This window comes from Stigmatopora nigra, chromosome 5 (assembly GCF_051989575.1).
Source record: "Stigmatopora nigra isolate UIUO_SnigA chromosome 5, RoL_Snig_1.1, whole genome shotgun sequence".
In the NCBI taxonomy this organism is placed as follows: Eukaryota; Metazoa; Chordata; class Actinopteri; order Syngnathiformes; family Syngnathidae; genus Stigmatopora; species Stigmatopora nigra.
This window is the reverse complement of record NC_135512.1, coordinates 12,895,837-12,907,406: the sequence shown is the minus strand read 5'-3', so window position 1 is coordinate 12,907,406 and position 11,570 is coordinate 12,895,837. Positions and strand designations below refer to the sequence as shown.

The 11,570-nt window shown below is 35.6% G+C and overlaps 1 protein-coding gene across 2 annotated transcripts; it reads right to left on the bottom strand.

Moving 5' to 3' along the window:
• Positions 1-2,853: 2,853 nt before the first annotated feature.
• LOC144196869 (uncharacterized) lies at positions 2,854-5,936 on the bottom strand. 2 transcript variants are annotated; one of them, XM_077717373.1, is made up of 5 exons: positions 5,808-5,936; positions 5,480-5,540; positions 5,136-5,331; positions 4,665-4,770; positions 2,854-4,464 (listed from the first exon to the last, which is right to left on the bottom strand). In XM_077717373.1, the coding sequence occupies exons 3-5, from the start codon at positions 5,310-5,312 to the stop codon at positions 3,647-3,649; spliced, it is 1,101 nt and encodes a 366-aa protein (XP_077573499.1). In that variant the 5' UTR covers positions 5,313-5,331; positions 5,480-5,540; positions 5,808-5,936; the 3' UTR covers positions 2,854-3,646. The 2 variants fall into 2 exon arrangements, with proteins under 2 accessions (XP_077573499.1, XP_077573500.1); XM_077717374.1 differs by having other exon boundaries at positions 4,695-4,770.
• Positions 5,937-11,570: the final 5,634 nt, after the last annotated feature.

The following is an 11,570-nucleotide window of genomic DNA, read 5'->3' as shown; positions in this document are numbered from 1 at the left end:
ATATCAAAGACAGCTGTCTTCCAAGAAGGGTAGGGAAATAAAGTTGTTCTACATGTCTAGACACCCTGTTTTTATATAATCTTTGGGATTAAAAAAAAAGCAATATCCGATTAGATATCACAATAGCCAATGTTCTATATAACAGTAATACAGATATATCTAAAGCAAACTACGCTTGATGGTATTTTCCATTTATTTTTTATTGTTTGGTAGTTTATGAAAACTGTTAAGTATAAAATCTAATCCACAGAGTTTAAATTTGTTATTTATTTTTCTAGTGTCGCTTACCTTTTTTGTGTTCCATTCTCTTTTCAAGTTGAACTATACGGGCAGACAGATGTATTTGGCTCAGTTTTAAATCTTTTAATCACACAACGAAGATGTCAGATTGTTTGTTAGTTTTTACCGTTTTCCTGAGCTGCATTTCATATCCTATCCAGGTTGCTGGAGGTTTTTTGGAGGTTTTCTCTGGTCTTTCTTTGCCCGAATAAGATCTGATGTAATCCCAGTAATTTACTCTACTCCAAAACAGTTACTTCATTGACCATTTTTTAAAGTAGGTATAAAGGTTTTTTTTTTACAATTTCCTATTTTGTGAATATTTAGCCTGCCAGTTTTCTAACCCTATTTGGTCCAGTCATCGTTCAATATGTTTTAGTGCATATTTGTTTGCTTTTTGTTCTGTGCAGTATGTTATAGATCGCCAAAAAGGGTCAACATTTTGCTCAAAACCATGTTCCCATCTGACGAGGTCAATGAAGATTTTGCAAAAACATTTCATTATTCCTTATCATCATCAATAACAAACTATTTTTACTGTATTGCCAAAATATGTTTAGAAAAATCTTTGAGTCTAAAATCATATTTAGGTGTAGCTAAAGGCTGTTGTCTCCAGACTTGAGATATTTATATCTTCATAAATGTATGGTTTACTCTTTGTATTTTAGTTCTAATACTAGTAATATTTTAAATGTTTCTTCCTACCACAATTTAGATTAAAAGTACTTATTTCTATTGTAGGAGTAATATCTAAAATAATCTAGGACCCATGGAAATAAAGTTATGATTTAATTTATTTTGGATGGACTTGAAAAATCATTTCATTCTGTTTTATTGATACTAGCAATAAAATGTGGAATTTTATGGATAGTTGAGATATACTTTTTTAACATAAGTCCACGCTTTAATCAAGATTTGCATAAAATTGCACAGAGCTTCGAAGCCAAATGCAGATGAGAATCTGTTGTTGACGCTAAACAAAACAATGAAAAAGTGGTCTAGCTTGGTCATGAAAAATGGAGCTTTCTTTCAAACTGGCACTAGGAAATGAATCCATCAATTTTGTATACAGCTTGGCGCTTATCCTATTCAGGGTCGCACTGAGCTCGAACCTCATCCTTCATCTCAATTCATTTTAGATGAAAAGCGGACTTTGAACTGGCCACTAGTCGATTTTAAAGCACAAGTGAAGACAGTATCTCTCTCTCTCTCATTTTCTGAAACACTTTATTAAAACAGTATGTCCATCCTAATAAAGGATTCAGGAATCCAATTTAAAATCATTTTTGCTATTATTTCTTCTAAATATTTGGGTGACCATCACGGAGAAGAGTTTTGTAAGAAGAGCCTATACTTCGGTTAATTCCTAGTCTTGGTTCACAACCAAACGTTAAATGAAGTTAGCCAAGTGTTTTGAAAAGGAAAAAAAAACATTTCGAAGTAGATATCAGTGGCTCACATAGAGAGCTAAACTGCAAGATTTGAGTGGGTGTTGAGAGTGATAGTGTGGAGTTTCTGAACTCAAAACAGGTTTCAGCTTGCACGAAGTGCTTTGTCAGCGCAATGGTTTTCACTAAGCAAAACTTGTGTGTGCTTTTGCCCATTCCATCTCTTCCTCTGGCCAGCAATAGATAATATTATTAAAACAGTCATTATGAATTGAAATGGTTCCAAGGAAGTCAAAGTAATGAAGCCAGTTTTTCTATCAAATTGTGTGTGAAATCTATCGAAAGTGCAATGCATTTCATGAAGAAAAACAGCAAAATGCCAAGCAAACTCTCAAAGGGCAACCAGAAATGATACATTAAGCAAGAATTGGTCTTGCCACTTGCTTTGTAGCAGAGAAAACTGATTTATATCCTCTGTGTTATGATCCACAAAAGTCATTATCATCCCTTTTTGATGTGTGCTTATCATTTAATCATAGATGATGAAAATGTGTTTCCACCCAGAAAAGATAACATTTTTGGACGTGTCTCTGTGAATTTTATACATTGCATCACATTTTCACATAGCAACTGCTTTCAAAGCCATATCCACATCTTTTTTTTTGTGGAAGCTAACCCTCAGCTCGTCTGTGAAGAATTCCGATGTGATGGTAGATATAACCAAACAAAGGGATTCCTATCACCTGTGTTGACGCCACAAGGTCCAGAGTTGTTAACCGTATCAGACTTCCATCTCACTGATATTACAGAGCAGTGTAGAGAGAAAAAATAAACAGGGAATAAAATAGTAAAAAGTGGATATAGATCAAATGCATTTTCAGATAAATTGGCTGTGCCAAGTTAGCATACAAAAATGTTTCCTTGGCAACAACAACTCTATCTATCCAGTATTAGTATGATTGCACTATTTAAAATATATTTAAAAATATTTGAAATTCAAATTACTTATTTTCCCATCTGAGTTGACACCCAATGCACATTCCCACCTTCTTTGCTGCAGTGGGATCTTCCTCACATAGCCATACTTTATGTTTTCAAAACAAGACATCTTCAAGTTCCCTTAATGCCCTCTTGACCTCGAGATAGAGAGGTGAACATAGAGCCAGGTCAAGTGAATGAGATTGGCCTAGAATAGAAATGTTTTGCCCAGCCATCAACTGACAGGTCTTCAAGAAATTATAAGAGTAGGACTGTCATGGAAAGGTTTTCTGCCAAAACTCTCTTTTCAACCCTATTTTGAGTGACGTGAATGTTACAGAATATTTAATTTTGACATGCCGGTTGATCCCCTGACTCCCAATGAAGGCGAAAACCAATTGTAATATTGGAATATATATACATTTTTGTATTGTCTTGTATTGACTTTCTGCACTAGCTCATACAGCTGGCATTAATGTAAATAACAATCTATTCTTTTTGTGTCTTCTTTATCAAATATTTTTCCAGTAGTTTTTCAATGGGTAATAATTTCTTTATATCCAGATCCAGACAAGACAGCTTTATTCATTTTCTGAAGCGCTTTATCCTCACTAGGGTCTTGAGGGGTGCTGGAGCCTATCCCAGCTGATTTCTGGAATCGAACCCTCGTTCTTATTTTGTAATTCTAATACAGTATAACATTAACCAAAGAGATTTTTCATGTAACATAATTTTATTCCCAATATTTCCCTTATCATATTAAATGATAATCCTCAGATTGATCTATAAATTACACCTTAACAACAATTTGCCAATTGGCTGGTCTTGGACAATGTAAAACATATTACATTTTGGCACAGTATTTTTAGTACTAGAGTAGTGGGTTTCAGAACTTTGCTGAGTGTTATTCTAGTTTTAATAGAAATCAGCATCTGTCGGTGTAATACAGAGTCAAAGTGATCACTGCAGTTGAACAAAGCCAAGTAGTTTCTAGTAACTTGTCAGGCCTTTAGTAGAGCCTCTACTGAGAAAGGTAGTGGCTTCACAGCTGGAGTCCTGCCTGAGCTGCCAGAAAGGTTCCTGACTGGATTTTCACGTGGATGCGTCAGGGCAGCAGGAGTGTCAGCACACCAGTCCTTCTCTGTCAACGCTAACGGATCAAAGGTCCTGTTCGGGGCCTTGACATTTGGCAAATCCAGGATCTCTTGATCTGATACAAAAATAGAGTGTGTGACACTAGAGGTTTGAATTTCTCTTGGTTTTGACTGAGCTTTGAAGTCCAATAAAGTTCCACGACAGTATTTGAGAGTATGTTGTAAAGATGTTGGTATTAGCTCTGATGTATGTTGCTTTTCACAGTCTTTCCAGGTATCTTGCATTTGATCCTTATGATCGTTTGTTTGCTCAGAGCTTCTGTGGATCTGCGAGTCACATTTTGTAGATGTTGTGCCCTTAAAGTGAAAATAGTGATAGAAATGGAAGTCCCAGTCTTGAAGAGGCTTAAATTGATTATTAAATACAGATCCAAAGCCTGACGTCTCTGGAGATGAAGGGACTTTGTTGAATGGTGGCAAGCTAGGGGTGATGGGTAGAGGCAGTTGATAAAATGAAGGGAGGATGGTACTATGGGGAAGGCAGAGGTCATTCTGGAACCCTCGTTGTCTGAGCTCCCGCTCCAGCATCACGTTCTCCAACTCCTTGTCAGCAAATGTTCGTCTCTTCCTCATGCGGGCATTAATGGCGGAGCTTGTAAATTGTGTATGGTCACACTGCGTCTGCCTAGTACAACAGGAACTCTTGACCTCCTGTGTCGTCAGCCCTGCAGTTCCCAGAAAGACATGTTCAGGTTATGTTTGTATTACCTGAAGTTATTTGAAAACAAGATTTTGCATTTATGAAACCTGTCTATTACAGTTTTGATGTACAGAAGGCAATTTGTACATATGTACATTTTTTTTATTGCTATGGAAACACCTAAATCCAAAATTTACGAATGAGAAGGATTCGATTTAACTTCACCGTTAAGGATGCTTTTGGTTTGCACCATACTTGCTTCTGTTGCTCCAGTGGAGTGTTGAAAGAAAGTCCTCTGTGAACTAGTTGCATGCTTTACACCTCTCTTTCCCTGAAAGATACAATGCAACAATGTCAAGATTTTTGGACCCAGAGAATCAATGGACAAAATAAATAACTGCTGTCTTACTCTATGTTCTCTTTCTAAAAACAGACCAAAGGTTACAAAATTTGCAGGGTAGTAAGGCTGTATGTTGGACAGACGACGTCCACTATGGAAAAAAAGCAATAGTACATAATCGCAAAGGCTTCTAGCAAAGCCGTGAATTTGAAAACTGTTGTCGGACAACAATGACCCAAATTGGTTACATCTTCATTTTTCCCAAACAAGTAGTATTAGAAACTATGTGTTGTTTTTTAATTGAATTAACCAACCTGTCAGTAACAAAGCATGTACATGATGCATTGCCCTCTCACCTCTGCAGCCTGCTGCCTCCTCAACGCGACCTGTGCCGCCATGACGCGTTGCCGCTGCACCACCAGCATGCAACAGGCGCAGCCGCAGTCCCTCCAGCGGCACAGGCGTTTGTGACCTTTCAAGCACGAGACCACGCCGTGGTTCCGACAGCGAGCACATTTGGGACTCCGGGTCATCTTCAGCGACTTCTTCCTTCTGCAACAATAGGTTCTCTCTTCAGTTACCGTGGGTCAGTGCTCACTCCAAAACGTTGTCATGACAAGAATAAATCCATACATACATTACATTAATAAATAAACAAATAAATAGATAAAATCCAATATATATATTTTTTTAATTGTACCTCGTTTTTAGTTGTGATCAGGATTTTCTTCCCTCCAACTGATTGGACTTCTGTGGCAACTCTAAAAATGTCCATAATTGTAAAACAAAATATTTTGAAATTGCCAGCATGTTACAAGATATACACATTCAAAATGTGATGCGTGTAATGTTATTCATACACTATTAAATTATTGTAAGATAAATAAATTTACTGGATTGTTCAGTTGACACAAATTTGCAATGCTCAAGAAAATATGCATAATCCTGTATGGACTCCCTATATACATCAAAGACTGATACAGCATACAAGTGTAATGCTGTTTTAAGGTGGAAAGTTTATTGCCTACCGTCAGACGTGAAAAGTTAAGCCGCTCTCAGCTGCTGTCAGACGCGCCTTCTATAAACAAGAGGGACACACATGGTTCCAAGTTCCTGAGCAGCAAACACTTAAGGGAGCCCACCTTCAGGAAAGTCACTTTCTCTATTTAAGCTCCTCACCTGACCTGCCTCAATATACCCGGCCCACCCGGGGAGTTGTCGCTGCCTCAACTTGCCTGGTAGGGAGAGAAGACTAATGGAATATGCATTAAGGGCTCCATATGAAATGTAATATATATATATATATATATATATATATATATATATATATATATATATATATATATATATATATATATATATATATATATATATATATATATATATATATATATATATATATATATATATATATATATATATATATATATATATATATATATATATATATATATATATATATATATATATATATATATATATATATATATATATATATATATATATATATATATATATATATATATATATATATATATATATATATATATATATATATATATATATATATATATATATATATATATATATCCATTATTAAATATATTCTGCCAAAGTCCAATAAATGGTCCTTACTAATTAATTTCTTGATGTTATAAATGAGCTGATATGGGTTTCCTTAGGTTAGTTATGTATACTGTGGCATAAGATACATCACTAGCTACTATACTAACTACTATAACAATTTAATACATTTGTAGTAGTATGACAAGCTTATAATAATGCTTTCCTCAATTACTGACTGTGGACCTGACACACGCTGAGTGAGATATATATTGTGTGAAAAGTGCGCGTCCTACTGTTCAAAACATGTAGTGACATTCGTGATGATTATTGTATTCCAAAACTGACCCATCAGAAAAATGTTAATTCGGTCAAATTATTAGATCCCGTACAGGTAACAGTACGATTTTAACTCTTCCAGACTCAACAATCTATGACCTTATGACTTCGCAATTTCACAATTTGGATTGATAAAATTGCACATTTTTATTGTCTGTCAGTCAGCTTATGTATTACAAAAAAAACACGTGAGATCATAAAAAAGAATTGAGAGGGGTGATCTTGTTTACATTCTAAACAAGGTTGAAAACATGCATTTGTTTTGTTTCACTATACGGGGGTGTCAATTGTGTAAAGGAAATTAAAACTAAAATTAGGCGGCCGTGCGAATGAGTGCTTTGGGCATCAGCATCACAGTTCAGGGTTCCTGGGTTCGAATCCAGGGTGGTCCTCCAGTGAGCAGTTTGCATGTTCTATCTCCAGCCAGGTTTTCTCCGGGTGCTTTGGTTTCCTCCCACATTCGAAAGACATCCATGATATGCTGATTGAAAGCTCAAAATTGCCCATATGTAGGAATGTGATTTTGAATGATTGTCTGTCTTCTCGTGCCCTGCGAACGGCCAACCACCGATTCCCACACCTGGATGAACTAAAAAAACATTCCTACTTCTACCTAAGCACATCTTAACACTCCATCTTTTCACTTATCTGGCAAAAAATACATTCTGCTAAATGATCCAGCAACGGATTGAGGACAAAAGAACCACAGTACACATTCACTTGTGTAAAAAAAGTTCACCAGACAAAAAAAACAACCCTTCATAACTCATAGAATTTCATCAAGAGTGGCATTTTGTTGTGACAATTCCTTCTCCCACTCTCTTCCCCAGTCTTTCGACTACGACCTGAGGTTGTTCAGATGCTTGTGCCGCTCACCCTACACGCATACAATAGAGATGGAGTTTGACAGCATGCTCCACTCTCCCCTGTTTGGCCTGTCATCATGTCCTCTTCTCTCTGCCTCTCCACCCATGCAAAGAAACCTCAATCATCTTCTGATTTAACTCAAACTAAACAACAAAGACAGATAACCTGTGAGCTACCCTCAAGGACAGTTACTCCAACTTGAGGCTTTGTGCTGACATTTAGAAAAAGTAAGTAAACACAAGAAGTTGTAGACTGCAACCCCCTTCAACAAAATCCTGAGCTGAATGTTAAGACTCTTCAAAGAACAGAGTAAAAACATTGGTTTGCGATTCACGATGCCGTTCCACAAAGCTTTTAGCAGCTTTATCCACCACTTCTAAGGAGTATAAAGGACACCTGAGCAGTTATCAGCACAAAGCAGATGCCAATAAGCTGACAGCTTTCGCAAGAGAGGTTAAACCTGCACCTGGGGGACTTTTTGGGCTTTCAAGCTTGGTTAAGTCTTGATTTGTACACACGCCACCGAAATAAACACACTTTAACATCATCATATTAGACACAATGAGGCTGGGTTTTTAACGTTTTTATTTGCTCTGCGTATATTGCAATACGGACAAGGCTTTTCGATTCTGGCTTTAAAGACAGATTTGATCAAAATCTTAAAACAAGCGGAAAACTGATTATCCATTTTGAGTATTTGGAGCTTAATGAGGTTTAAAATAGAGCTACAATATGCAAAAGAAAAAGGTCAGAGTGAAACAAAAACATTTGGATCTAGTAAATTAAAAAAAATAAACTAACTAACTATTTATCACCTAATAAAAAGTTTAAAACATCATCATTTTTTTCATTTTTCTCATTCTCAAGGTCATTTGCTCCCAATGGCTAAAACTAAGAGCTTTTCTCTTTTTGGTTGCATCTCAACTTCTTTACTTCATAATAGATATAACAAAAGACGAGAAAAATTCCCTAGACCAAGGGTGGCAATCAAATGGCTCTCAAGCCGCATGCAGCTCTTTGTTTCTTATCATATTTTGTATATACTGCGCCTCGTTTCATGTTTCCATTATGTTTATTTTTTCTTAAAACACACTCAAATTCACCAGGGCCCATAAAAAACAAATAATGAATTGTATTATAAAAACAATTTGGCAGATTGGATGTTTTTTATGCTGCTTTTGATGTAAAGTGTGGCTGTGTGACCCTCAAAATTTAAAATCTTGGCTCTTTATGTCTCACTTTCATGTCTCAATAGTATAACTTGGACTAAAATATGGCACAAGAAAGAAAATCCAAATCAATAAAATACTTGGGACTACTTGGGAATACTTACTTCCTGGAGCTGAACAATGTCCCATTGAGAAAACCATGCAGATTTGAACTACTATATGATTAGCAAGTGTATTATCATGTGACATGGTTTGATTACAGTCTTTCAGTTAGTTCCTGTCTCAGCTCCCTGATGACTGCATGTGACAGCAGAAATGGTATGGAGAACAGTCAAGGGTAAATTATCAGTGCACTCATGTGTCACCATTAAATATATTCATGATTCAAATTAGCTTTCTCTCCTCAGCTGTTATTTTATTCCTATGATGCTGGAATGGAGATACTGGGGCAATGATAAATGTAATGCTGGTGGGAATACATTTATATGTGAAAAGAATAAGAGACATGTAAAACATTTTTGGGGGAAAAATCATCTGCATTTAATACAAAAATTGGACAACACATTGTCAGACAAATAAGTGCTTTGCTATACTTAATTGAGCCCTAAGTGCAGCTTTTTCCAACTAAATGCCAGCCGCACCCAAGATAATGATGAAATACCCTCCCACATCCGGAGACAATCAGACAGATAGTGAATACGATTTTGGCAGAGGTTACTGGAGCGGTTCATTTATATGCCATTCCATTCCTTTTTCCTCCACCGTCAGTGTACTCGACTTGCAGCTCATGAGGTAAGAAGAAATGGAATGAAAAGGATAGAGAGCATTGAGCATTGCAGGTTTTTTACTTTGAAGTGGAATTCCTTGAACTTCAAAGAAAATGAAGAATAGATTTGATTGGTGTCAAGTTGAACTGTTGCAACACTCATGAAAGACACCTTTATGTATTTTTTATGGCGGTCAAACACACGGTCCATCATACATTGACCATGTTGATGCTTTACTTTCTACCTGAAACAGTTTTGCACCAAAACCAACCATAATACTAATACCAATTTACTATATTATATTATATTATTATAAATTATATATATATATATATATATATATATATATATATATATATATATATATATATATATATATATATATATATATATATATATATATATATATATATATATATATATATATATATATATATATATATATATATATATATATATATATATATATATATATATATATATATATATATATATATATATATATATATATATATATATATATATATATATATATATATATATATATATATATATATATATATATATATATATATATATATATATATATATATATATATATATATATATATATATATATATATATATATATGATATATTGAGATATATTGATATGTATATGAATTAATATTATGCTCACACGCTTCCCTGTAGTGCTGGAGCCTATCCCAGGCAAATATGGGCACTAGGTGGGGGATACCCTGAATCGGTGGCCAGCCAATCGCACGACACAAGGATATGGTTTCATAGTTATACTCAGGGACATTTTAGAGTCTTCAACCAGCATACCTAGCATGTATTTGGGATGTTGGAGGGAAATGGGGGTAACAAAAGAAAACCCACAAGCCTGGAAAGAACATACAAATTATAGATAGGAAGGTCCAAACCTGGGATTGAACCTCAATATGAGTCTCAAAACTGTGAGGCTGATCTGTTAACCACCGCTTTTTTTTAGGTTCCATCATAGTTTTTATTTTTAAATCTGTTTTAAGTACACTTAAAACAGAATCTATTGCTAATTTGAGGACAACTTTGATGGCTAACATGTGGGTTCCGCTTATCTACACGAGAGTTGTGGGGGTTCTAACCAAGAACAAGCAACATGTGGGGTAAATACTAAATTGGTTGCCAGCCAATCAGCCTGGGAACCAAGAGACAAACAACGATTCAAAGTCGCCCTCATAATTGATTGTTCAATCAGGCCCCCAAGAATGTTTGGGGATGTGGGAGGAAAATGGAATTCCCGGACAACACCCACACAGGCAAATGGAGAGCAGGGAAAGTCCACACAATAAGGCTGGAGTCCACCACAGATTGAATCCTTGAATTCAGAATTTTATGTTGGATATACTAACCAGTCAATCAATTCATATTTGTCAATAGGCACTTCTATACTGTTCATAACAATGGATTCACAACAACAAACTATTTAGAGATAAAGTGTATTTAGGCATGAGGACTTTTGTCCAGAATTATGAAAAAGGTTGCATTTGATAGCAGGATTTGTAATTCTTGAAACAGCACTGCTATTTCTTTTAGAATTCAGTTAACAGTTTTTAGGTGTAGGAGAACTGATGATGATGCATGCGATATCACTGCTTTAGGAGTGTATTTTTAGAAATGTAGAAGCATTTCTCCTTCTGTCAGCATAAAACAAGGTGAAAGTGGTAAAGTATGTCAGAGTGAGCCTGGCTGTTGTCATGTTTTCTGTTCTTACTCTGCCACGTAAACAGGAAATGACAATTTCACCTAAAATGAAGATACAGGAGAGTAGTAAATAAAAAAAAAACTGAAAATGCTCCCAATTGTGGGAGGCAAGGGAATGCAGTAGCATAAAAAGACTGCTGAATGAAGAATGAGAATGGGAGCTATGAAAAGTGAAACATTCAGATTGAAAACAAGTTATTATATACATGGCTGCATTTTGTTGCCAAAGGTGTGGCATGTGTGCATCGGAAGTTGGAGGTCGTTACAGTTGCTCTGGGTCTTTGTTAAATGTCACATTTGACAGGTTTGGATGTGTCTGTTGTAGTTGTCACTCTGATGT

Coding starts and splice junctions, on each gene's coding strand:
- LOC144196869 (XM_077717373.1), bottom strand. CDS start 5,312: ATGACCCGGAGTCCCAAATGTGCTCGCTGTCGGAACCACGGCGTGGTC. Junction 4,771..5,135: donor GGAGGCAGCAGGCTGCAGAG/GTGAGAGGGCAA, acceptor TGTATCTTTCAG/GGAAAGAGAGGTGTAAAGCA. Junction 4,465..4,664: donor AACCAAAAGCATCCTTAACG/GTGAAGTTAAAT, acceptor TGGGAACTGCAG/GGCTGACGACACAGGAGGTC.